This window comes from Psammomys obesus, unplaced genomic scaffold (assembly GCF_907164565.1).
Source record: "Psammomys obesus unplaced genomic scaffold, mPsaObe1.curated_primary_1811, whole genome shotgun sequence".
NCBI lineage: Eukaryota > Metazoa > Chordata > Mammalia > Rodentia > Muridae > Psammomys > Psammomys obesus.
In genome coordinates this window covers 21427349-21440064 of record NW_026596051.1, presented here as the reverse complement: position 1 = coordinate 21440064, position 12716 = coordinate 21427349, and the positions used below count along the sequence as shown (strand labels likewise).

General features: G+C 47.2%; 1 protein-coding gene across 2 annotated transcripts in view; it reads left to right on the top strand.

The window, feature by feature from the left end:
- Slc2a9 (solute carrier family 2 member 9) overlaps nt 1-12716 on the top strand; it is a 140947-nt gene that overhangs the window by 100360 nt on the left and 27871 nt on the right. For both annotated transcript variants that reach the window (XM_055624176.1, XM_055624175.1), the window contains 2 exons: nt 4283-4384; nt 6379-6454. In XM_055624176.1, coding sequence (XP_055480151.1) covers nt 4283-4384; nt 6379-6454 — 178 coding nt within the window. The remainder of the gene's footprint in view (nt 1-4282; nt 4385-6378; nt 6455-12716) is intronic.

The window sequence follows — 12716 nt, the reverse complement described above, 5'->3', positions numbered from 1 at the left end:
ACCAAGGACTATTTGTGGAGATGACCTGGAACCCCTACACAGGTGTAACCCATGGCAGTTCAGTGTCCAAGTGGGTTCCATAGTAATGGGAAGAGGGACTGCCTCTGACATAATCTGATTGGCCTGCTCGTTGATCACCTCCCCCTGAGGAGGGAGCAGCCTTACCAGGCCACAGTAGAGGACAATGCAGCCACTTTTGATGAGAACTGATAGACTAAGATCAGAAAGAAGGAGAGGAGGACCTCCCCTATCAGTGGACTTGGGGAGTGGCATGCATGCAGAAAGGGGAGGGAGGGTGGGATTGGCAGGGGAGGGGGGAGGGGCTCATGGGGGGATACAAAATGAATAAAGTGTAATTAATAAAAAAAAATAAAAGATTTAAAAAAAAAAAAGAGTCCCTGGGGGGACATTACCAATATCTGCTTCATCCTTATAAGGCCCCAACAACAAACCACAACATCAAAAATCACCCTGGGGAACCAATGAGTTTGGGAGTTCGCTTATAGATCAGGTACTGGCAGAGGTCAGGGGACAGAGAGGCTGAATTAAACGTTTTTACCCAGTGTGGATGACAGCTATCCATAGCAACATAGACAGAGTCTCCAGTCTAAGCATTCTAGAATCCCAAGACCGTTAATACAGGTCCTCCTGTTGTGGTGACCTTCAACCGCAAATTATTTCATTGCTACTCCAGAACTGCAATCTTGCTACTGTTATTAATCACAATGTAAGTATCTGATATGTAGGATATCTGACATATGACCCCCATGGGGGTCACAACCCTCACAGGACTAGGACTTTTGGGTGCTGTCACTTCCCATGCAAGGAGAATGTGGCAGCTTCAGGCTGGCTTAGCTTTCTGCTTCCTCAGTGATCTGGGGGAAGTGACTTCCCCCAACAAAGCCCCTGAATATCGATGTAATAGTGTAAAATATTAGTTCTCAACTGGCTTGTATTTGGGGGGCACACTTTTGAATGCTGACACTGTGGTTGACTCACTTGAAGAAGCTTCTCTCACACTCCAGCCAGGGTCCTGCACCCCAGGCTAAGGAAGCCTTGTGTAATGTTTGAAAACATGGATATCAATCAACAGTGCATGTCTGCCTGTGTGTAGAATGTAACAACATATTGTCACATTTGAATCTTAATTGTCACATCTTAATCTTGGATTCACAGCACAAGGCGGGTTCAGCTCGCTGTAACCACAGAGACTCCTTCTGTAAGAATGTGACACATTAATTGCTAACTGTGACCTGCTACCCTAGGCACAGCTGTTACATGTGTCAGAATCAGTATAGCAATGTTACATGCTGATCACTGTGACCTGGTCCCCTATGCTATCCAGAAGCTGTCCCTGGCAGACTGCTGATTTCAGCACTGTGCCACTGGGGACTCTAGCTCAGCTTCTCTCAGATACTGGGAAGACAACGTGCCCCATCCTCCAACTTTCCACTTTAGCTTCTGCTAGCCTTGAATCTCTCTCTCATCGTTAGTCACAAGAGTGGCTTCCACACATTAGAGCTTAGTGACAGTACATTCCAGATGGCTATAGAAATATGCTAGGCTGGGTGTTGAAAATGGCTCGTGATTAAGGCACAGGGAACAGCAGGAAATAACTCAACTTGGTTAAGAGCTTGCTGTGTAAGCCTGAGGACCATTCCTCAGAAGCCAGATAAAAAGAAGCTGGCTTCAAGCTTAGACTCTCAGTGCTGGAAGGCTGGGGCATAGATCTCTGGGGGTTCTGGGCTAGCCAGCCTAAAATAACCAGTGAGCCCCAGAAAACAGTGTCTGTCTCACATTTTAAATAATATTAATACTTTAAAATGGTGGACAAACCTGAGGAATGCCCCGGGGTGGTTTTCTGATTTCAACAGGCAAACCCACATGTGTGCTTTCCCTCCCTCCTTCCCCTCTTCCTCTCTCCCTCCTTTCCTCCCTCCCTTTGTCTCACTTCCCCTGCCTCTCCCTCACCTTCTTTTCTTATTGCCCCTTTCCACCCTCTCCCCTCTGTCTTCACTGCCCTCCCATGCACACTGCATCTCTGTTTTGCACACTCCATCAGCAAACAAGGGCTCCACGGCAGCCAGGGGTGTGTCCAGATTCCAGGGAAACAAACAGTGTGGTGTAGGGGCTCCTGGGAAGGGGAGGGAAGCAAGAGGGTCAGCTGATTGCTCAGTGCTCTACGTGTTCAATGATTTGACATGAAAATGGGCTGCTACAAACCAGGGCTTTGCCTGTTTCTACTTTGGGAAACTTAATATCTTCAGAACCAGAAAAGATTCTGTAGGCATCCCTGCTTCACAAAAGAGCTGACCCTCATGTTTAAGGTCATGGGGCCAATTAAAGGCAGGAGTCAGAGCAGCAGTGCATTTGACCAACAGTCAGTCATGCTGCAGTTTCTGCTTTGATGGGTAGGCCCTGGTGCTCCTGAGTTATGTTTAAGCCCAGCATGCCTTTCCTCTCATTTGACAGCTTCCCTGCCAGGATATTGCCATCTATACTTTCCGGGTGGGGAAATTCAGGCTCAGAGAAGTTCAGTCATTCAACCATCTGTCCTTCGTGCAAGGGAGACGGAGGTAGAGCCTAGAACTTGGGACAGGTCAGCCTGTCTTTGGGTGCACATGCCTCTGGATATCTTTGATCTATTCTCTTGGGGCAGTTATCTCTAGGAGGCAATATTTAGAAGGCCCGGGTCTGCAGAAAACAAAAGAAAAGCAGTTATCCTCACCTGCTTCCAGTAGCTGACTATGCACTAAAGGTCCCTCCTGACCCAGCAATGACATGCCTGGGTGATCTGGCTTTTCCCCATAGCTGGCCTCAGGGCTGTGCTCTCCAGATGTCAGATGCCTCGATTGCAGCCGCCATTCAGCTGAGAAGGCCCTCCTCCCAGGCAGCTTCCAGTCACCTGGATTCTGAGGAGGAGGGCACTAACTCCCTGCAGTGAAACTCCAAGACCGAGACCCCAACTCTTGTGGCCCTGTTCTTTTTCTTATCACCTGAAGCTGTTAGGCAAGAGGTCATATGCTCCGACTTCACGCCCTCAGCAATGCCACTGCTTCTGCTCACCCAAAGCAGATAGTTTTGATTGGTTGATTGATTGAAGTTTTAGTGTGTTTTATTCCAGTATTTTCACACATCATTCATTCTTGTTGATCTTCCCCCTCCTTCTCATAACAGACCCCTTTTTCTTCCCTGTCACAAGAACTCTGTTATTCCCTTTTCTCCTTCCCCCCAACTTAAGATCTACTCCCCTCAAAGGGCTCTAAATCAGCCTACCATAGAGGGTTCACCTGCTCATCTGTGTTCATCATTGCCCTATTCACAGTAGCCAGGAAATGGAACATTTCCAGTAGATGAATAGATAAGGACAATGTGGCGCATATACACAATGGAATACTGTTCAGCCCTAAAGAAAACTGAAGTCACGACATTTGCAGGAAGATGGATTTAACTATAGATATTCATGTTAAACAAAATGGGCCAGATTCAGAAAACAAATACTACAGGTTTTTCTCACATGAAGATCATGTGTGTTGGGGAGGGGGTGATATTGGAAAGACCATAAGAGGGGAAAGGAGGTAGCACACTCAATAGGAGTGTTCCCCCTTCCTGACTCCCAAGACTTTGCCCCAGCTGACCCTCTCCCTGACAAGCCCTTCCTAACTGCTCAGTTGAGGTCAATCACGAGTCTTGAGAACACCTTGGGTTCAATTGCTGCCCTTCTCACTTTCACTGTACAACCTCTTCTAGGTGACATCATCTGATCCTTTAGACTCATTCTTTGTGAAACAGTAGGGGTGGGGAGAGGAAGACGCTTGATAGAAACAGCAGGCAACCCCTTATTTAACCCATTCAACCCTCTTAGATGCTTTGGGGGTGAGGTGGGGTGAGGTGACGGTGTCTCCCATCCTGCCACAGAGACTTTGGGACCTGAAGTCATAAGCTGTAGTCAAGACAGCTGCAAAGTGGTCTTGAGCCAGGATATCAGTCCAAGCCTGCCAGACCCCAGCACTTGCCTATCAACATTATCATTGTCTTTTAGGGGCATTGCCTTTTACTCACCTCAGTGGTAGACGGAAGAGCCAGTAGGAGGAGACCATGGACAGTTCCAAAACCTGCAGTATTGGATTGCTGGGTGGGAGGACAGGGCTGCTGGGGCTGTATAAGGTGGCTCTCCTGGATCATACCCCTGTGTAAAACCAGCCCTCCACGGCCTTCCACCATCTCCCTTTTTATTGGCCTCAAAGAGAAATAATTCTACATTCCCTCTTACTCTGATTAGGGCCTGGTCATTGAGCGCCTAGGACGGAGACCTCTCCTCATTGGTGGCTTCGGGCTAATGGCCCTCTTCTTTGGGACCCTCACCGTGACACTGACCCTGCAGGTGAGACATTTTGAGGGGATGAGCAGGAAACTGGTACTGGCTTTGTCACTTTGAAGCCTCGTGGGTTCATCCTCCCAACATCTCTTGTGAGGTATCTCTCCCATGGAGTTTCACCTCCAGGGATCTGGAGGGGTGGACATTGGTGATGGGCTCTGGAACTTGGGGACAAGAAAGGACCTGACTTGTGGCTTTGCCACTGCCACAGATGAGCTGTGTTGTGGTTAGCAGACACCTCCCTTACCAGAGCCTCAATTTACCTATCTTTGAAGTGTGTGTGGGTGGTGGTGGGGAATCATGTGAGATGCCTCTAGGGTGCCCCTCAGTTATCACCTCCTTACAAGGGGAGCTGGGCACTCCCTGTCATATGACCTCACAATAACCACTCTGTCACCTGGATTCCTTGTGCTGGATTCCGGCTTTTCCACTTGCCACTGTTCTGGTTCCTCTTGGGCCCTAAGGAAAGCACCCCTAGAGCCTCGGATGCTGTGAGGAGTAGCTGTCAGCATAGTGAGTGAGTGGTGCAGGGGTGTGCATGAATTTACATGGAGGAACAACTATGGCCCCTATCCATATAAAATTCAGATCGCCTCCTTTTAAAAACTTAACATTTTATTTTACGCGTATGGATGTTTTTCCTGCACGAATGTCTGCAGACCACTTGTGTGACTGGTGCCCATGTAGGCTGGATCCTCTAGAACTGGGGTTACAGATGGTTGTGAGCCACCACGTGTGTGCTGGGAACTGAGCCTGGGTCTTCTGCAAGAGCAGCAAGTGCTCCTAACCACTGAGCCTTCTCTCTAGACCCAGGTTACCCATCTTTTGTGGAGGGAAAGTCCAGATCATAAATACATGTGATCAAGGCTTCACAGCTGGATGATGGCAGTAGACTGGATCACAGAGTCTTTATCCCAGGCCCCACAACTTTTCTCCCTGCTCAGAGCAACCTCCATTCATTGAGCTCAAGCCAAGGGTGCTGATAAGTCTTGCTGTGTTTTTTTTTGCTTTGTTTTTGTTTTTTTTTTCAGGAATAAATCTTGACATTGAAAGTTAGGCATCTAGGTCATTGGCCAGCTATCCTAACATTCCAAACAGTTCTTGAAAGAGGCAAGGGTGGTGTGGTGATGTCAGAAGCTGATTCTTCAGAGGCAGTGCTGAACTGGCTCCTTCTTGGGGGACAGTATGTAACCTGATCTGGAATTTCCCCATATCCAGGCATACAGTTGTACTGATCTGCATAGCTTTGAAGTATCCTTGAACCTCTGACGTTCTGAGAGAGAAAGTGGAAGCTGCTCATGAGTCTGTCTGTCTTCTGCATCAAGCCTCCTCCCACCCTAAGTCCCATGCAACAAGGCCTCAGAACTCTCTCAACCCCTGCCTATAGATGAGTAACAGGTCCATGAGTGAGTTAGCTGCCCACACTCATGGGACGGCAGGAGCATAAGCATGGTGCTTTACGTAGTAAGAGAGAGAGAGATTTCAAGTGTGACACTACCTGAACATTTTCTCCTATGCCTTGCTTTAGAGCAGTGGCTCTCAACCTGCAGGTCATGATCCCTTTGGAGGTTGAGTTATCTTTTCACAGGGATTGCCTGAGACCATCGGGAAAACACAGATATTTACATTATGATTCACAACAGTGACATAATTACAGTTATGAAGTAGCAATGAAATAATGTTACGGTTGGGAATCACCACAACATGAGGAACTGTCTTAAAGTGTTGCAGCGTAAGGAAGGTTTAGAACCGCTGCCTTAGAGCATTCAGTTTCCTGTGAATTGTGCACTTATTTTCCACTTCCTGCTTACTGGGGTCTGAGGAATTCTGCTAGCAGCATCGTGCAACCCATATCTTGGAAATCAGAGAACAAAATGACTAAGTGGTTGCCATTTGTATCAGCTGGGGCTCAGGGATATGAAATACCCTGTCATACAGGAGTCATGAAAAATGCAATATTCCACTGCTCCTCACCTGTTCATATTGTCCTTCTCCTGCAGGACCAAGCCCCCTGGATCCCTTACCTAAGCATTGTGTGCATTTTGGCCATCATTGCATCATTCTGCAGCGGCCCAGGTAGGACATCCTCCTGCATTGTGCCTGGCTTGGGGACTTGGGGTGGTGGTGGGGAATATCTCCTTGACCAGTGGGAAACTTATGGCCTAGGAATAATGGGGCAAAGGGTGTGCCCCTGCTTGCCCTTAGGCCTTCCTGAAGTGCAGGGGGCTGTCTTCATTCTGTTCACAGAAGGTAGATACATGCTAACCCACAGATGGTCATGTCTGTAAGCCTGATAATGATGAACTTGGGGTTCTATGTGCTAGGCTTCAGACTGACCTGTCAGGAGGAATAAAAGATGACCAAGCGACCTCTGAGCCTCGGAGAAGGCACAGGTGACTTTGGAAGGTCACTGATGATGGTGTGTGGGGGATGCATGAGTCACTGCTGGTGGGCAGCACTCCGTGAACCTGAGAATGAAAACTCTCTCAGGGATCCTGGACGATCCAGAGAGGGTCACTGTCACTCAGTAGCCAAGGAGATTCCTGGCTTCAGACCTGGACCCTAGCCACCACCTTGCATAGTGCCTGCTGACTTTGGAGCCAGGGTTGGAGAGAACCTCAGTTAATTCAGTTCCACTGCTTCTCAGTCCTGCACCGACTGGAAAAGCCTATTATTCTTGCTGTGCTTCAGTTCCCCTGTCTGTAGGATGGAGTTTTCTTCAGGGTCTTTACATGGAGTTTTCTTTAGGGTCTTGCCATTTCCCTGGCCTCATGCCTATGTCAAGCTAAATCCTCCATAAGACTGGTTCTGAGAGGTAGGTTTAGGGTAGCATCCAATAGGGCTGCACACTCTCTAACAAGGCCGTCAGAGCCTTTCTTTACTCTTCTGTGTGTTGGTGAAAAGAATTGTGGGGTTGAGGCTCAGTCAGTCATGTATTGCCAGGTGTGCAAGATGACCCCAGCATTCCATAAGTCTGTCACGATGACATTTGCTTATTTGAAAAACAAATGGCATTAAACCTCTCTTTTATTTGCTGTTGCTAACTTTGAAGAGCTGTCACGTGTTGGTTCCCATTTGTGGTTGGTGAGTGGAAAGCATTTGTCCCATCCCAAGTATTGGGAAACTAAGATAAAATGGCAGAGGAGACTTTGTCATGATCAAGGAAGCACCAGGCACACTGGTACATACACACACATCTGGAAAATCAGAACAGCCGGGGGACAAAGGAAGCACGGTGTTGGCTAGATTCATGTCAGCTCGATACAAGCTAGACTCATTTTGGAAGAGGGAATCTCAATTGAGAAAACACCTTACCGCACTCACTTGTAGACAAGTCTGTGCTGTATTCTCTTGATTGGTGGTTGATGTGGAAGAGTCCAACTTACTATGGGCATTGCCTCTCCTGGGCTGCTGCTCCTGGGTGCTATAAGAAAGCAGGCTGAGCAAGCCATGAGGTGCAGGCCTATGAACTGCACCCCTCCATGGCCTCTCAATCAGTTCCTGCCTCCAGGTTCCTGCCATGACTTCTCTGAGTGATAGAGCTGTAAGCCGAAAGAAATGCTTTGCTTCCCAATTGCTTTTGGTCATGGTGTTTTATTGAGGTAATAGAAACCCTAGCTAAGACAGGTACCTATGAGGTAGGGCAGTAAACTAAGAGGTGAACAGACTAGTGCATGCTGCAGCCACCTACAGATTTGGGAATCTCCATGTTTCCTAAAACTGATGGCCAAAAGCTGCCTCCCACCTCCAGTGCTCTCTTCCCAGATACTCACTGATATTAGACCAGGTACCTCCCACTAGCAGCTTTGAATGTGTAAACTGCTCTCTTACCTTCCTGCTCATCAGTACAATCCTGAGACGGGATTGGCATGTTGAATAGAGAAATAGCCAGGCCATATTTCTCTCTTTGATATCTTACTCTTTCTACCCCAGGGATAGAAAGAGGATTAAAGGCAAGCTGCCAAATTCTTTCTTTCCATAATAACCTTATTCTCAATTTATAGACTAAAAGAAAAACAGTTCAGGCTTATTAATCTCTTGTGTCACAGAGCTGAGAAATGATGGGTTTGGACCTTCACTATCTTGTCCTAAGACCCGTCATCTTAAAACCTCTATACATATCTGGCTGGTGTTGTTTGCTAAAACTTGAGTCAAATTAGATACATTTTGAGACTGAACTACAAGGTTAAAACTACTTAGGTGACTCGATAGGTAAAGGCACTTGTCACCAAGCCTAAGGATATGAGTTGAATCCCAGGACATATGTGGTACATAGAGAGAACCAACCACACACAATTTGTCCTCTGACTTCCACGAATGTACCCACACATACACAAACAGGTGTAATCTTTTTTTAATTACTCCGTGGGAAAAGGGCCTACACCAAGATTTCTAGATATGAGGAGGGTGCTTCCAAGTGTTTCTTCTCAGGATGAGATTAACCTCTATCTTCCCAAACCTACCCTGCATGCATCCACATAAGACACAGTGTTGTCACTTTTCTCTCTCTCTCCGACAGATCTTGGCTGAAGGTGGCTCTGAACTGTGCTTATTTTCATAGCTTCCATTGGTTCCTTTTTCAGGCCTCCTCCTCACCCAGAAGTCAGAAACTGGTCTTGTGCTTTAGCTCTTAAATTTAGACTCTTAAATCTTAGCACTTGGTGTTGATGGGAAAGCTTTCCCATCAACAACTTGGTGTTGATGTCTCGGGGTGTGGAATGCTGAGCTCTACACTGGCTAAGTCTAGGGGGCTCTCTCCAGGGAACTCACCTGCACCCTGTGAACACAGATTAGCTTTCAGTCCTGACACTTCATCCCCAAATCCCTGGTGTTCGCTCAGCAGTCATATCCCAGCTCCCCCCAACCCCCAGCATGCAATGATCTCAGCCACAGGTGGGCTGGGGTCTAGGACATCAAATAAATTCACATTGACAGTGCCCAGCCCAAGGCCCTAGGGATATTACCTAAGAAAAATCCAGACTGTGAGAGCTACCTAAGTGACTGGGGGCAGATCCAATCCCAGGAGAAACTCTCTGGAAAAGTAAGGGATGAGGGCTGAGAGATAACTGGCTGAGACCCTCCATATGGCCTCCCCATAAGGAAATGCCAAAAACCCAGGGACCCTCTGAAATAATCCTCCCAGGAGAGAATACAGTAGTTTGGCTCAGACTGCTTTCCTGGGCAATCAATTTAAGGAGACTTGACAGGCAATTGAAATTAAGACAGAGGGAAAGAAAGAAAACAAAAGCAGCAATTTCCCACTATATATTTTATGTGTGTGCACAGCCACAAGGTGGCTCAGAGAATCTCATAAACAAGGCAGTTGAAGGTCTTACTTTGAAGGACAGTAGATCTCTATATCTCTTTTCCAGTCTAGGGTTGTCATGAGGGCCTGACACCCAGAAAGAGGGGGGCCTTACTGGAGAGGACAGAAGTACCAAGATGGAGGTTTTTGGAGGTGGGAATTAGGTTGGAGGTGGCCCAGTAGGATATACCAAGTGCCTACTTAGCCCAAGTCTGGTATGAAAAGGGGTCCCCTCTACTTGTCATAGTGCCCTAGCCCTGTGGAGCCTTTCCTGCAGGTAGAATTTATCTGAGGGCTGAATGAAGGACATACAGGAGTCCTCCAGCTATGCAGACCAGAGTTCTACAGAGAGGCTAGCATCCCAGGCAAGCTCTTGCAGACCCCAGAGGAGAACCTAAGTAAGGAGATGGGAACAGAGACAAGTGAAACAGGTAAAGCAGAGTACCAACTGTGCCCCTGCCACATCTACAGAAAAGGGAGTAGAAAGGTTCTGTTCTTGACCTGATGAAGACCTCAGGAAATCAGACCTGGAAGTAACTATTTTTAAAGGCGTTTCCAGGAGAGGGAGGGAGAAGGACTAATGGATGCTTCATGGCTAGTATTCTAGACACATCTGAACATTGCTATACATTATCCCTTCTTGTGTGTCTGTGAGGTTAACTCCAGGATCTCACAGTTGGTCAGGCCTGGGCTCTGAACCCTGGCCATGACACAGGTAATAAACAGAGGTGGATGGGAGGCTATGTTTATAACTTGAACCACCCTGGAATAAAACTCAAGCAGCAGCTACAAGGCCTCAATCACCTCATTTGGGGTTAAGGAACAGAACAAGAGCCCTGGCCCTGCTAGTAAATCCTACTGCCAACATGAGCCAACAGGTATGAGTCTCCTTGCACAATGGCTGGTGTGCACACATCCCCAGATATTCCTATTTGTTGGAAAATCAACAGGTGTAAGAACAAATAAGAAAGAGAGAGAGAGAGAGAAGAGGGAGAGAGAGCAAAAGACAATGTGCCAGGGCAGAGAGAATGAGAGAGGGGGAGAGAGAGAGAGAGAGAGAGAGAGAGAGAGAGAGAGAGAGAATCAGACAGACTGAAAAACAGACTGACAGACTGATTGACTTTAATGCATGGCTTTGGCCTTCTCACAGCTGAACTAATCAGCTTAGATGGGATTCAAGTCAGGTGACTCTGTTCCCTGAGGAGGTAGAAAATTATGTCCAAAGCCATAGTGATGGGAAAATTAATTTCTAGTGTTCATGACTAAGCAGAAATTATTGGGTAGAAAAGTAGGTACAAGTACATTTATACAACCAGAGCCATAAACCGAGACACATCCTGACACCAAACCAGTTTGTGGTCATGATTCTTGTAAGAGAAACCCACATAATACAAAATCAGCTATCATTGCCAAGGACATATCAATGAATTTACATGAAGGTTAGGCTTTCTTCTCAAGTCATTAGCATGTGTTATTAATAGTAGCCCCCTTCTAGAAGTAGAAATCCAGCCTCATGCCCTCTGTGTTCATGACCACACAGGGGCTTGTAGGAAAATCCCTGTGACACGAGCCTTCTGAGTCCTGCTTGTGAACACTATGACACAAAGTTGTAGCTGGTAGGAGATGTCCCCGCACCCCAGGCAGAGCAGTCAGATGGATTAAAAAAAAAAAAAAAAACAACGTTTTGTGAGTGATTTCCTCCTTGATCTGAAGTTAAGGCTAGAAGACTCAGCAAGAGACAGAGGTCCCAGGACCAACCACAGTGGAAAGCAGCCCCATCCCCAAGGCCATCCAGATGTGTGGGAAAACACACACTTCTGTTGTAGCCATGCAGAGTGGCTGCCATGCACCCTTCAAGCCCAGGGATGCTCGTCCTGAAGTCAGAGGCCTGTCACTGAGCTTCTCATAAGAGCCGCCAGTGACCAACTGGAAGACAGTAGCCATACCCTCATAGCATAAGAATCCTGACCAGAAACTGAGGTGATAGCAGAGGAACTGGGGGCAGGTGGATGAGAAAAGGAAAGTATCCCAAGGTGAAGCCATTGCTCTAGTCTTGTTTCCTAAATATCCTGGCAATAGTGACTTTGAATGAGAAAGGTTTATTTAGCTTATAGTTCCAGCGTTTAAAGTCTATCGCGGCAGGGACATTAAGGAAGGAGCTTGAAGCAGGTAATCACATCTACAGTCAAGAGTAGAGGGAAATGAATGCTTCCATGCTTCTTAATGCTCAGGCCCTCTCTGCACAGGCAGGATGCAGTCTCCTGCTTAGGAGGTGGCACTGCCCCACAATGTACTTAAGAGAATCCCCCACAACCAGTCCACAGTGAACATGGCCTAGACAATCCCTAGCTGAGTCTCTTTTCCTAGATGGTTCAAGGTTGGCCAAGTTAACAATTAAACTGTCCATCACAGTAATTTACCATCCGTGTTAGTCACCTTCCCATTATTCAGAAATTAGACCACCAACTTAGAAAAAGAAAGGGGTTATTTTGGCTCATAATTTGGGAGGCTCTGTTCTTTCTTAGTCAGGGTTTTGTTGCTGTGAAGAGACAAGACACCATGACCAAGGCAACTCTTATAGAAAAAAACATTTACTTGGGACTGGCTTATAGTTCAAAGGTTTAGTCCACTATCGTCATGGCAGGAAGCATAACGGCACAGGAAGATGTGGTGCTGGGGAGGTAGCTGAGAGTTCTACATCTGTACTGACAGACAGCAGGAAGAGAGAAAGAGCCACTGGGACTGGCCTGAGCTTCTGAAGCCTCAAAGCCCACTCCCAGTGACACACATCCTCCGACAAGGCCACACCTCCAATAATGCCACTCCCTATGAGGCTATAGGTACCATTTTTATTCAAACCACCACAGTTCCTTGACAGGCTGGTTGCATTGGACCTGGAATGAGGCAGCATGTCAGAGAGAGAGCATCTGACAGAACAAAGCTGGTCATATCCCCAGCTAAGGGCACCCTCCCCCATGGCCAGAGAACCTCCCTCACAGCACCACCTTGAAGCTTCCACCATTTTCCATGAGC